The sequence below is a fragment of the Balearica regulorum genome, chromosome 1, assembly GCF_011004875.1.
Source record: "Balearica regulorum gibbericeps isolate bBalReg1 chromosome 1, bBalReg1.pri, whole genome shotgun sequence".
Taxonomy (NCBI): Eukaryota; Metazoa; Chordata; class Aves; order Gruiformes; family Gruidae; genus Balearica; species Balearica regulorum.
Genome location: NC_046184.1, coordinates 40,207,893 through 40,222,801, shown reverse-complemented (window position 1 = coordinate 40,222,801; position 14,909 = coordinate 40,207,893). Strand labels below are relative to the sequence as shown.

The following is a 14,909-nucleotide window of genomic DNA, read 5'->3' as shown; positions in this document are numbered from 1 at the left end:
AATTTCTGATGTCAGAAAACAACAGTGAAAAAGTGAGTGGTTTGTACGGGGAAGAGTAAAAATTATCTTTAAGTGAATGCCAGCCTTTGTAACAAGACATGTCACATTGCACTAACTGATCTAAGTACTTCTACAATAGCTATGCTGTGAGACAGGTTTTGCCAGCATGCAGTTACGTCTTAATAGTAGTACCCCACTTCAGAATTACTCTCTCGATTTCTGTATTACAGTTCCCCAGAAAGTTTCTGAGCTGAAAGCCGGTGGTGCTGGCTGGCTGAGGTCTCTGCGAGTGAACTGGCTGCCCCCTGCGGGAGACTGGGAGAGGTACCGCCTGCTCCTATGGAACCGCTCTGCCCTGGTGCTCAACACCACCCTCGAGAAGGACGCCACGGAGTACCTCATCCATGACATGGGCCTCATCCCAGGGAGGCAGTACAGCGTGGACATCATTGTGGAGAGTGGCGATTTGCAGAGCAAGACTAGCTGCATGGGAAGAACAGGTCAGCATGCTTGTCTGGGAAGTGTGAAGGTGCAAAATGTGGCTCTGTGGACAATGAAAAAGAAAGAGTACTTGGGAATCCACAGATTAATTTTGCTATTAATACAGTAAAAGGGAGCTCCCTTGCAAGCAACAGGAATAATTATTTTTAGCATTTGTGTGAAAAATTTCATAGAATCATAGAATGGTTTGGGTTGGAAGGGACCTCAAAGATCATCTAGTTCCAACGACCCTGCTGCGGGCAGGGACACCCTCCACTAGACCAGGTTGCCCAAAGCCCCATCCAACCTGGCCTTAAACACTTCCAGGGATGGGGCATCCACAACCTCTCTGGGCAACCAGTTCCAGTGCCTCACCACTCTTAACAGTAAAGAATTTCCTTCTAACATCTAATCTAAATCTACCTTCTTTTAGCTTAAACCTATTACCCCTTGTCCTGTCACTACACTCCCTGATAAACAGTCCCTCACCATCTTTCCTGTAGGCCCCTTCAGGTACTGGTAAGCCGCAATTAGATCTCCCTGGAGCTTTCTTTTCTCCAGGCTGAACAATCCCAACTCTCTCAGCCTGTCCTCACAGGAGAGGTGCTCCATCCCTCTGATCAGCTTCGTGGCCCTCCTCTGGACTTGCTCCAGCAGCACGATATCTCTCCTGTACTGGGCCCCCAGAGCTGGACGCAGTACTCCAGGTGGGGTCTCACATGAGTGGAGTAGAGGGGCAGGATCACCTCCCTTGACCTGCTGGTCACACCTCTTTTGATGCAGCCCAGGACATGGTTGGCTTTCTGGGCTGCAGGCACACACTGCTGGCTCATGTTGAGCTTCTCATCAATCAATACCCCCAAGTCCTTCTCCGCCGGGCTGCTTTCAATCCATTCCTTACCCAGCCTATAGTCACGCTTGGGATTGTCCTGACCCACGTGAAGGACCTTGCACTTGGCCTTGTTGAATTTCATGCAGTTTGCACGGGCCCACCTCTCCAGCCTGTCAAGGCCCCTCTGGATGGCATCCCTTCCCTCCAGCATGTCGACCATACCACACAGCTTGGTGTCATCGGCAAACTTGCTGAGGGTGCACTCGATCCCACTGTCCATGTCACTGACAAAGACGTTAAACAGTGCTGGTCCCAGTACCGACCCCTGAGGAACGCCACTTGTCACCATTCTCCACTTGGACATTGAGCCGTTGACCACAACTCTTTGAGTGCGACCATCCAATCAATTCCTTATGCGCCGAGTGGTCCATCCACCAAATCCATGTCTCTCCAATTTAGAGACAAGGATGTTGTGCAGGACAGTGTCAAATGCCTTGCACAAGGCCAGGTAGATGACATCAGTTGCCCTTCCCTTATCCACCAACGCTGTAACCCCATCACAGAAGGCCACCAAATTTGTTAGGCATGATTTGCCCCTAGTGAAGCCATGTTGGCTGTCACCAATCACCTCCTTGTTTTCCATGTGCCTGAGCATAGTCTCCAGGAGGGTCTGCTCCATAATCTTGCCAGGCATGGAGGTGAGACTGACTGGCCTGTAGTTCCCTGGGTCTTCCTTTTTACCCTTCTTAAAAATGGGGGTTATGTTTCCCTTTTTCCAGTCGGTGGGAACTTCGCCAGACTGCCAGGACTTCTCAAATATAATGGAGAGTGGCCTGGCCACTTCATCCACCAGTTCCCTCAAGACCCGCGGATGCAACTCATCAGGTCCCATGGACTTGTGCACCTTCAGGTTCTTTAGATATTCTCGAACCTGATCTTCTCCTACAGTGGTTGGCTCTGCATTCTCCCAGTCCCTGCCTTCTGTGACCTGGGCAGTGTGGCTCAAGGATTTGCCAGTGAAGACTGAGGCAAAGAAGTCGTTGAGTACCTCAGACTTCTCCATATCCTGGGTAACCAGGTCACCCGTTTCATTCCGGAAGGGACCCACATTTTCCCTTGTCCTCCTTTTATCACTAACATACCTATAGAAGCTTTTCTTGTTGTCCTTGACATCCCTGGCCAGACTAATTTCTATCAGGGCTTTGGCTTTCCTAACCTGATCCCTGGCTGCTCAGACAGTTTCTCTGTATTCTTCCCAGGCTACCTGCCCTTGCTTCCACCCTCTGTAGGCTTCCTTTTTTTGTTTGACTTTGCCCAGGAGCTCCTTGTTCATCCATGGGGGCCTCTTGGTGTTTTTGCTTGACTTCCTCTTTCTTGGGATGCATTGCTCCTGAGCTTGGAGGAGGTGACCCTTGAATATTAGCCAGCTGTCTTGGGCCCCTCTTCCTTCCAGGGCTTTGTCCCATGGTATTCTACCAAGCAGATCCCTGAAGAGGCCAAAGTCTGCTCTCCTGAAGTCCAGGGTTATTTTTGTGGTAAATGTTTTGTTAGTGAAAGTTTTGGGAATTATATCACCATTCTGACATGACTGAGGCATTACACTACATGTACAACGTTTCACTGTTATATTTTGTAACTGATTGTAGGCACCCTGTATAGTTCTTAAGAGAGCAATATAGATCTTCCTGTATTGTTTGTTAGTATTTTCTGTGGCAAGCTGGTTTCCTTGCCAGCCTGTATAAAGAATATCAACAGTGTAAACCAAAGCTGGCTGAACTGTATGTTAGTGTGGCTGTTCCGTAACAACCCAGTTCTTGTTCCTATGATCCAGAAAGAAAATGGGACTAGTCCGTTCAAGACAGCCTTTCCAATGGAAATCCATATACACTGCAGGACGTGAGTGGAATTCTTTTGCAGCATGTTAGTCAAAGCCACATCTGATGATATTGCTTCAAACTTAAAAAAATAATTGCAATATAATTGTTAATGGTTCTGCTCTATGACTGCAAAATGAGTGCAATTCAGAGAAAAAGAACACTTGGAGGAGGAGTTTCAGGCAAGGCTCAAGCCTGAGCCTTATTCTCACTGGAAAATGTGAGATAAGATAGGGCCACCCTACTTTATCATCTCCTTTCCTTGTGCCCGCCTTTTCTGCTACACCCTTACCTGTCGTTCCCTGAGGGCTACATTTTATTAATTTTGTACAACGGCAAGACCAGGAGAAGCTACAGACCTGAAGCTTTCTCTAACTTTTAGACAGCTTGATCAGAGCAAGGCACATTCTCATCTTGCTTACTTTGATATACATTACAAATGACTTACGTTTATGGTGTTACTTTTAATTGAGGCAGCTAAGCAATTAGAACATGGTCCAATAAATAATATGCAGCAGTGAGTGTATCACAACTGTGTTTGACCCACAGTCAGGTACCTAATGTACCCATTATGAAGGCCCTGTTCTGACTTAATTTTCTCTTACATAAACCCATAGTCTTGGAAAGCGAGTTCTATTTCACTTTAACAGGGACAAAATCACATCAGGGGACTACATTAGGTACCAGGTGCCCTCTGTGTGCCTGCATGCACACACACACACACACACATGAACGCACACAGAAGTTTACTGATCAAATTCTTTCTTTTATACCACTGTAAGTTTGGAGTGTCTCCCAACTTGACTGAGATATGAACCAGTGTAAAATCGATGTCATTCTGACCCTATAATTTGCATCCTTGTTTGTTACAGCTAAATTGGTGTAGATCCGATTTATGGTACAAATGTTTTATATCCCTGTCTAGCACCCATAGTTCAAGTGGAAGCTCACTGACTTCACTGCATTTCCATTCATACTAAAATACATATGCTGACATAAGTTTAAACCTAAGCATTACAGCCATAATGCATTGCCGAAGTCTGCAGCTACAGCCCTTTACTGGAAAAGTCACACAAATACTAGGTTTGTAAGACAGGCTTCCTAGAGAAAGGTAAAGAATCTTTTCTTGATTACAAATACTCTGTTGCTGTCACAATTCTGTCTTACAGAACAGATTCCTTACAGCAGCTTGAGATATGGCATGTGTGTTCACTACAAAGTCCTGTTCTCCTTGTGATTTTGCTGTACTTTTACAGCTCCAGAGCCTGTTCTCCAGCTCCGTGTGAAGCATGCTAATGAATCTTCACTTAGTGTCATGTGGATGACCCCTGTTGCGGAATGGGATAGCTATGTGGTTTCACTGGGAGACAGGGATCTTGCTGTCATAAAAAAAGGGCTTGCAAAAGAAGCTAAGGAATTCACTTTCACTGACCTGGTACCTGGAAGAAAATATACAGCTACCATCACTACCATTAGTGGGATTTTAAGCAACTGGACTTCAGTGGAAGGAAGAACAGGTATCATCCTGTCAAACTATTTTATTCTTTACTTCTGTTAACCATTAACAACTTTCTTTGCTTTGTAGTGAACGGAATGAACTCATGTCTAAGTCTCAAAAATCTTGAATTTACATTTATTTCCTTAATAGAAAAGTTATGTTTCTGAGTCTCTCATTTCTGACTGTCAATTATCTTGCAGTATTAGTGAAATGGATATGTAATTCCTGGCAAAACAGTTTTCTGAAATATTATGTCATGTCTGATCAATCTACATTAGCACAAGATTCCATATAAGAACAATTTTCACTGGGTATCTTCAGGAAAGTCACTTCCTTGATTCAAAGCATTCATCATCTGGGAAAAAAAAAACCAAAACAAAAAACACCACCACACAGGAAAATGTTGCTTTAGGGGGAACATTCCAAGGTTGACAGACACAAAACATACGTGACCTTGAAAATGTATTTTGAATCTTTCTGCTCTTCTGATTCCAGAATCTGTATCTGTACTTAGGATGATGACTGTGACACAAGGAAGGTCCCGTTCCCACCCCCTGCAGGGTGCCAATTTTGTGCACGTGTGCAAGTTTTAAACCATATGTGTGCTTTACTCTCCTTGACTTAAGCATTCCTCTCTGCAAGCAAAGTCTTAAAATGTAGCTCGGTCTGGCACAGCACAGGGAAAAACAAGCTGCTAGTGTATGAATCTAATCATGCCTATGGCTTGATAGTGGTCCTTACTAAAGTTTCGTAATTCCTTCCAAGGCCTGAAAAGTTTGACTTACTTACACTTTAATTTCTCTGCTCTGTGATTAGATAGCTGGGATTTCACTTCCTCCTGCCTTACACCCTTTTAGGAGGCCTATTCAGGCATAAAGGTTACAGTGTCCCACTTCACTAGTATGAATCAGTGCTTGAAAACACATCAGGCAGGGATACTGTGTCAGCATTACATTCAAAGTGATAAAGACTGAACATCGGTGAATTTGAACATAGGTCTTAATAAGCATTTAAAACCCCCGAATCTTCTTTTCAGTAGGACAGCTTACTAGGCTTGCAAAATATTGCTGTTAATATGACAGAAATAAGTCTTACATGCATCCCAGATTGGTCAGCTTCTAGTGAAGCCTGAGGTATGACTAAAAGTGCCTTTAGCACAGAAATGTGGCACTGCAGTGTCTTGTTGGAGCTTACTATGTGGTGACAGCATTATAAAACAGGTGGGATTTTTGATTTATTTTTTATCAACATTACATTTTTTTCAGCTATGCACCTAATTTTCTAGCTTTTGTTAATGATTGCTAATCCAGTACTATGTGTGCAAAAAGGCTGATATAAAATAAGAGATGAAGCTTGCAATCACATTTTGTAAAGTTGGAGTGTTCTTTTTTTCAGTCATGCTTGATCATGCAAGCAGAAATACATAGAAAGAAGCAACTGTATTTCCTTGCTTTGACCAAATACTGTCAAATTAAAAAAAAAAAAAAAAAAAAAAAGATTTTGGGTAAAATTTGTGCTACATATTCCATTCCTTTCTGTTCTTTATTCTTCCGTTTTTGGTCTGGCTAAGTTCACCAGCTTATACTTAGATACATGTCATGTTATTTTAACAATTAATTAATCTGTTAATGCTAGAAAAGTTAATATCCTGCAGATCTTCTGACGTAAAAAGTAAAACCAAACCTATCCATCTTGATTACCCTCAAAATTAAAGGGTTTGACACTTCTCTGAGGTATAGATGACTGTGCCTGAGGTATTCATCAAACTAGTTTGCCATTTAATAGGAATGAGAGACGGGAAATAGGAGAGGAAAGGGAGAATGAAAGACACAGACTGTATTTGAAATAATCATCACAAAAACCCAAGTGATTTCCTAGATTGATGGCTTTTGTTTAATGGTATTTATAAAATGCTATCTCTTCCCATTCCCTGATCTTGAATCATTTGGGTCTGAGTGAGAAAGCTGTGCTAAAGCCTGCAGGACCTTTCTGTGCCTTAGATAGTTTCCCATAGACCACATCCCATCAGACAGGAAGCAGTCCACAGTTAGATTATTTTTAGTCCTGTTGAGTCTGGCTGCAAACTGGAATGTTCTTCTGATGCACTTCCTCAGTGTGACTAAACTTGGGTTATTTGGGGGATTTTGTTTTGTTACAATTTGTTTCTCCTCAGTAACATCATGACAATTTTCTTTGCAGTGCCAGCCCAAGTGACCGGTCTGACCGTGGCAAGTCAGGGATCAACCAACAGCTTGTTCACCAACTGGACAAGAGCACTGGGAGATGTAGACTCATACCAAGTGCTATTGATTCACGAGAATGTTGTCATTAAAAATGAAACAGTTCCCAGTGAAACTAACAGATACCACTTCTATCCCCTGAAACCTGGAGGACTCTATTCAGTTGTTGTCACCACTGTCAGCGGTGGGATATCTTCAAGGCAAACGATCTCAGAGGGGAGGACAGGTAAAAAGGAAATACTCCAGTATGTCTTTTGTCAGTTCCTAAAAGCTGAATTTATTAAAGAGAATGGTCTTGTGATTAAGCCTCTGGACTGAAAATTCAGAAATAACAGGAGTTTCAGCTATGTAATTCCTGTGTGTGACCTCGGGCACGCCCCACACACTGCGGGTCCAGATTCATGTTAATGGAGCATTAGGGAGCTAACTGCTCTGCCTACAACAGGAACTCTGTACAGCAGGATCACTCTGTACTGCAGACAAAAACATGCCCTGAGAGTGATGTACAGCTGTGGTGGGTGAATCACTACTTGGAAGGGATTTTCTTGTTCCATTGACTAGATGATGGCAGCGTAGGGTGGTTACTCCTTACTTAGGTGTGCTGATTAGCTGCCTAAAGGTGGTGGGATGAATTCGTGTCTCTCATGACCCATTCTTTTTCTCCAATCCAAAATTAAAGAATGTCCACCAGGGTTAATTACTCGTTATGAGGCCCTTCTATACTGCATAGGACAGGATTTACAATTGCATCAAATTCTCTAAGTTTAATGACTCATGAAATGTATTATCAGTCCTTTGGATATTTAGATAGAGGGGAAAATTGACAGCACAGTGCAATTCCACCCTTTATGTGAATTTGGAAAAGGCCAGGCGTTCTGCAGTTTGCTCCAATATTCTCCTTGAAAACAATAATTTTCAGGGTTAAAAAAAAAAAAAAAGAATTGGAGAAGAATAACACTAAAAAGTACATGAACATATTTTATAAAATATTCTAATTTTTTTTAAGTCTGACAGCTGATGGCCAGCCCCTCTCCTGAGGTAAGTCAATTTAGTGCATCAGTGTCCGGTGAAAATGTGGCAGTTCATTATGATTAAGGTCTGTCCCTGTAATTACTCTGTAAGTTTTGTATCTGAGTGATGGTAGCTCTGGCAATGTGGAGCCTTTGAGCTTACCTTGCTGGCTTGAAAAACAAATTGCAGTCATGTTTTGGCCACTAGGCGTCAGAGAACGCATAGTAAATGAACACATTCTGCTCCGGGCCTCAACTTCATACAAGCCTCAGTAGTTATTGCTATCACTGATGAATGGCAATTTGAGAGGATAACTCATCTTTGGGGATTTTAGAAGTGCCAGGATTGTGCCACCAAAGACGATTTCCTTCATTGTATTCAAAAAAGTGGATGAGTGCTGCTGAGTGGGAGTCGGCAGAACTTCTCAGGAGTGCCAGACTGCTTATTTTGCAGGGTGGCATTCCAGGCATTCTCACAACAACAGGAATTGGCTAGTTAAAGTTCTTCTGATTTTTCCTCTTTGTTGCACAGTTCCTTCCAGCGTGACTGGAGTAACATTAAATAACTCAGGTCGCAGTGACTACCTCAGTGTTTCTTGGCTGCCAGCTTCTGGAGATGTAGACAGTTATTTGGTAACACTCTCTCACGATGACCAGATTGTTCAGACTCTCACCATTTCCAAATCCTTCAGTGAATGCTCCTTCAGCAGCCTTACTCCTGGGACACTTTACAATGTGATGATAACCACGAAGAGTGGGAAGTATGAAAATTATTCCTTCGGCCAGGAACGAACAGGTAAAGAGAGCCTCTGAGCAAATCCAGTTGCAATAACCATTCTGTATACCCATTATCAATGATCTATCAATATCTGACCAAACTGGGATGTGTGAGTAGGGGTTGGAGGATCAAACCATAAAATTACAGCTTTACAGACTTAGTCTTATTCATATGACCCTACTGCTGCTTTATGTCATACAAAATTACTTTAGCATGAATAAAAGCCATGTGTCAGTCCTTGTGAGTGAGCAGAAATCATGTATCAGTTCTGGCTCAAATGCATTTTCCTGCCCTTAACCCCTCTAGTTGGCTCTTCAAGTATATCCTGCAGAGCATCCTCCCAAAAAGTTACTCAAACATTGCAAGAATGGGATAGGAGCTAACTACTAAAATATTAGTAAGGTGTCACATAAATGAGTAAACCCCATGCGTATTGGTTTTGGTCATGTAACACCCACATCTGTGGTTTTTGTCATGCAGTGTTCAAGGAGATTATAACAGGAACAGAGAAATTTCAGAAAAGGGTGGCAATAATGATGGAAAACTTTTTAAAACTTTGTGAAAGATTGAAAAGACTGAGACTTTACACTTGGTAAACCAGTAGAATAAAAGACATGGTAAGGGGTGTTAAACTGACAAAGAGTATCAAGGTAGTGCAATTTTAGTCTTCTCATGATGTAAGTGAAAATCCAAGACATGGCCATTTAAATGAGCAGAAGCAAATTCAGGATTAGTGTGAAACTGTGAAACTCACTGCTATAAGCAAACTCCAAAAGGGTGAAAGTTGGAATGGCAAACTATTGTCATATGACATAAAGCAGCCTGGAAACTGCACAGTTCCTCTTTTAGAGGGTAGGGTATTGCTTAAATCCACGTTGTGGTCTTTTTGCAACTTCCTCAGAAAAGTCTGGTAATTACCACAAATATAGTTCACTACAGCAACTCCTGTTAGTTCAGGAAGTTATTGCTTTCTGAATCTTTAATTGTGTTTTTTCTTTCAGTCCCTTCAAGTGTTCAGGGACTTACTGTCAGCAATTCAGCCAGAAGTGACTACTTGAAGGTGTCCTGGTTACATGCCTCTGGATATTTTGATAATTATGAAGTGATCATCAAGAACAACAATGATTTCATCCAAACAAAAAGTGTCCCAAAGGATGAAAATGAATGTGTGTTCACTAATCTGGTCCCAGGGAGGCAGTACAGCGTCACCGTCAGCACAAGGAGTGGGAAATATGAAACTAGTGAAAGAGTCTATGGCAGAACAAGTAAGTAAAACCCCAGAAACATCCTGAGACACTGCAGGATTTTTTTCTATTTACCATAGCTGGGCTCAAAAATCTCATGTGATTTTAACATAGGATGTTGAGTGTGACTCTTTGAATGGATGTCATTCCAAATATAGAAAGCAGTATTTAGTTTATGCCCAATGTTTAAGTTACATACAGAAAGTGAAAGAAGAGACCTGTGCTGTGAACTTGGGAAGCAAATCTTGTAACACGGAAAACTGAAACACAGTTGTACGGATTTCCACATAAGCTTATTATTTATGCTTAAACTATGCCCAAATGTACAAAACTTTTTTTCTGGTCATGAAAATGTATAAGCAAGAAGACAGACTAGACCTCACTCTGTTCGATTTACCCCAAGAACTGGAGTTGGAGAGCATGGGGAAAGAGTGGTAAGGTGGCTAGCTGAGAGCCAGCAGGGATCTGCATGCAATCTGCCTGTCTTCACCTAGCACTACATGTAAGCTAATAAGCCATGCTAAGAAACCAAGTCTGTTAACACAGGTGTAGCACTGGGCAAAAATAGCTGACCTGCATCTGTCAGGAGTTGGGAACTGGGCAGTGTGGTGCTGTATCACATAGACAGCTTGTCTCAGGTCTCCACTAGCTCAGGTCTCTTTGCACCACATTTGTTGTACATGCAGATCCTAGTCAATTTTTGTTGGCTATGCAAACTCCCTGCAGGCTTCCTTACTATTTGTTTATTGTTTTTATGCTGTTAGATTGTGAACTCCCTGTTTTGAAATGGGACCTTCCAGTGTTAGATATGGTGCAAACCACAAACAGCAACCCTTGTGAATAAGTGCGATCTACTGCTTTTCCTAGGGAACTGAATGAAAAGTTTTAGTTCAGGAGCATCGCTTCAGAGCTGTTATCTTTTTGCCGTGATCTGGTAATAAGTACTGAGAAGTTTCCTATCTTTGTACTGAGAAGTTTCCTGTCTTTCTTCTCACTTCTTCAGTGCCAGAGTCAGTGAAGGAACTGACTCTTAGTAACAGGAGCACAGAAGATCTGCAGGTAACTTGGTCAAAGGCTGAGGGGGATGTTGATAAATATGAAATTCAGCTCCTCTTCAATGATATGAAGATCTTCCCGCCCATTTTCCTTGGGAACACCATTGAGGAGTATTGGTTCACAGCTCTGACTCCAGGACGTCTGTACAAAATTCTTGTCTTGACAATCAGTGGAGATGCACAACGTGCTACTTTCATAGAAGGCCTGACAAGTAAGAAATAATGTGTTTAAAATGTGTTGAGGCATCTCTAGAGCAAAGAATGAGGCACAGAAGATCAGGGGAGAACCATGATCTTATTTGAGCCTCTATTACACTGGCACAAAGACAGCAGATCTTACTGAAAATCACAGTAGTACTTCAGCCAACTTGATCCGTGCTTAATAAACAAATGTCACAGGCACGAATATTTGATTATTGGCAGATAATTTGATTTGTTGCATAGGAATGGTATTGAGATGTCAGTGTTTGGGTTTCTGTTTTTCCCACGCATGCCAGTTGTTTGCTTAGTATCTCTAGCTAAATCACTTAAGCTGTTTTACACCTCTGTTTACGCACCTGAAATGAATGGATGAGATTATAACTGCAAAATTCCTACGTAAGTGTACATAAAGAGCTTTGTTTTTCTGAGAAGTTTTTAAAGCATCTTTCGGAGAAGAGGGAAGTTATCCAGATAAAAGAACATACAAACTTTTTTCTATTAAACTTACATTTTCTTCACTTTTCTTCCTGTAAACACATAGAATTGCTCTTATAAAATGGCACAATCCTACACAAATGCCTTCGGCTTTCCTTGTGTTTACCCATGAGTGAAATTGTATCTGTAAGCGCTCTTTGTCCTTTGAATCATTTACTGTGGCCATAAAAAAGTAGCAATTAAAAAGTCTGAATCAAACAGGAAATTTGTGAGCAGGTGCCTTTGTGTTCCCTTTTTTCTTTCAGTTCCAAGTGCGGTCAGAAACATTCATGTGTCACCTAATGGCATGACAAACAGCCTGAAAGTGAGCTGGACTCCAGGAGCTGGAGATGTTGATTCCTACACAGTGATTATATTTCAGCAAAACCATCAGCTTGATTCCCAGAGTGTCTCCAAACATGTCTCTGAGCACATGTTTCATAAGTTGGAAGCTGGCGAGCAGTACCAGGTGGTGGTGCAATCCAACAGTGGCGCCTTGCACAACAGCTTAGCAGCTTTTGGGAGAACAAGTATGTTTCTTTTGAGACAAGGAGCAAGTTGTGTTATGTCTTCCCAGAAGCTGACCCTTATTTAATAATGTTTATGAATGTACCATTGGGTATGGGGAGTCCCAGATTCATGAGAAGTTTTTATCTCAACATGAATCCTCACTCTTGCAAACACTTAGGCATGGCTCTGTTGATATCAGTGAGATCTGTCATGTGAGTAGCTTTACCTGGGTAAATGTGTGTGGAATTCAGGTCCGTAGCCCAAAGTGTGCCTTTATAGCATGAATGCAGTTCCAGCTCTCCCCAGTCCTCTGCCTGTACCCATCCGACACATACATCTGCAGGGCTCAACATAGTCAAATACTGTATTCTAGCAGAGCCCATTGCATGGTCAAGGCTTGTTAGACAATGTGTTGCCCCAATATGCTGCGTGTCAGGACACACAAACAGTGGAACACCTTGGTTTTAATCCACCCTCTCTCTTTAGCACCTGACCGTGTTTGCTGTGGCCTTGACTTCTGTGCAACAGCCGCTGGCCAACATTTTCTGTTCCGTGCCACTATTTTGCACCAATTTGCACTTGTTTATTTTTCAGTTCTTTTTCACATGTCTTTCTTAACTGTTTCAGTCAGTTCATCTCACTTTCCTTCTCCCTCTTTCCATGATAATTGACGTATATCTCTTGCTTCTCCATGCCCATTTCGGATGTCCATGGTGCTCTGTAACTTCATCTGACTGTATTTATGTCTAGGAATTATTTGCTTGTGCAAACACATGCACAAATATCCCTTTTCCCACAAGTGAATGTGCAAATGTAAATATATTAATTACTCTATTCACAGTCGTGTATTGAATGGTCTGTATTTCACCTGGTAATGTCCTGCCTTTAATTGTTGCTTCCAGTTCCAGCCTCTGTCCAGGAATTACTAGCCCATCATGCTTACAGCAGTCATTCCTTGTTAGTAACCTGGCAGAAGGCTCCTGGTGTAGCTGAAAGATATGACATTCTGCTCTTGAATGAGCAAGGAATCCTCCTGAGCAACAAATCAGAGCCAGCTACTGCCAAACAGCACAAATTTGAAGATTTATTAGCCGGCAAGAAGTATAAAATACAAGTTTTGACAGTCAGTGGCGGGCTCTTCAGTAAACGAGCAGAAACTGTTGGCCGAACAGGTAATTAGAACATATTGGTTTATTTATAGCTCCTTCAGTCTGATATCATTAAATACATGAATCATCTGTGTATCTTGATTCTGGAATGATTCCAGTAAGGATAGACTCCAGATACTTATGTATCATTTTTCCTAATATGTGCTTGGTATGTGAATCTGAAATTTGTTGGCATAATAATGTGACCATGGTTCATAATAAGGATATTAAACCAAAGTGCCAAATGCTTCCCTCAGTCTTATCTGTTATGGAACTACCTGAATGCTTTATTGTCAACAAGTCTTTAATTCACAGTCTCAAGGCTTTTAGCGTAGGATTTGGTGTGAATACATACCTCTAAACTTAGAGCCAAGTCTTGCAGTCTTTACTCAATTAAAGCTTCTTGTAGAAACTAACGGACAGTTCTGTATGAGGACAGGCTGGAGAACCAGGCATACTGGGAAATACAAACATTGTATTGGAGAGACTCAGCGGCACCTCATAAATGCCTTCCCCTTGCTTCTGAAAGTTGATCTTGACATTACTGAACTACTTGTGGCTTAATTGAAATGTATTCCAGCCACGAGTTGTTACTTTATTAACGTTTCAGCTTAGTCGCTAGACACTTTGATATTTACTCTTGCATTTGTCCTTCTTTTCAGTTCCAGCAGCTGTCACAAATCTGAAGGTCATAGAGAACACCACTGACCGACTGTCCTTCAGCTGGACCACCTCACAAGGGGAGCTTGATTCATATGACATCTTCCTATACAACCCAGACAAGTCCCTTCATGACAGGATGTCGGGAGAGCAGCAGCTCCAGGAATGTTCATTCCAGAACCTGCGGCAAGGCAGGATGTACCGCATGGTGATTGTTACCCACAGCGGAGACCTCACTAATGAGTCATCTGTCTTTGGAAGAACAGGCAAGAACATCTAAGAAAATCATCTGTCTCCAGTGTGATGCTAATGAGGGACACCAGTGAGCTGGTCTGAGTCTGATGTTCATGCTAGATTAGAGCAACTGTTAGAAATAGCAAAATTGGCTCTTTTACATGAAAAGCATTAGATAAAGAAGAAGGTAAATTCTGAAAGATGTGGTTACAAGAGGAGAAAAGAAGCAATAGTTCCCAGGTACACAGATCAGGAGAAAGATGTCCCAACATATGCTGCGTAAGACTTAAAGGACAACAGCTGTCTCCCATCCTAAAAGCAATATTGGTCTATGAGTGGAAAAGACCAAAGGCAAAGCAAGTAGGGTTAATGGGGTAGACAATCTACCAGTGAAATAAAACTTATTTCCATGGGGAGCTCTGGCTGCAGCTCCATGTTTGTTTAGCCACTTATGGGAAGCAGAGTTTCCTAAGCAGCTCTAGCAGCTCTGACACTGTGAAGCCTTTCTTTATCCTCTGAGGTCCACATAGTAACCACTGTGTACCACTGCCTCTGTGCTTTCTTCAGCTACCTCACAGTTGGATGTTTCCAGACACTGACTGGGAAAAAGCTGCTTAATGTTTGCAAAACTATATGTTATAAACATTTCAGCCTCTTTTGAGGACAGTGGC

General features: G+C 42.2%; 1 protein-coding gene across 3 annotated transcripts in view; it reads left to right on the top strand.

The window, feature by feature from the left end:
* PTPRB (protein tyrosine phosphatase receptor type B) overlaps positions 1-14,909 on the top strand; it is a 69,611-nt gene that overhangs the window by 29,771 nt on the left and 24,931 nt on the right. For 2 of the 3 annotated variants that reach the window (XM_075746707.1, XM_075746718.1), the window contains 9 exons: positions 231-500; positions 4,443-4,703; positions 6,884-7,150; positions 8,467-8,730; positions 9,714-9,977; positions 10,960-11,223; positions 11,953-12,216; positions 13,099-13,368; positions 14,007-14,270. In XM_075746707.1, the coding sequence (XP_075602822.1) occupies positions 231-500; positions 4,443-4,703; positions 6,884-7,150; positions 8,467-8,730; positions 9,714-9,977; positions 10,960-11,223; positions 11,953-12,216; positions 13,099-13,368; positions 14,007-14,270 (2,388 nt within the window). The remainder of the gene's footprint in view (positions 1-230; positions 501-4,442; positions 4,704-6,883; positions 7,151-8,466; positions 8,731-9,713; positions 9,978-10,959; positions 11,224-11,952; positions 12,217-13,098; positions 13,369-14,006; positions 14,271-14,909) is intronic. The other variant, XM_075746700.1, reaches the window with a different exon arrangement.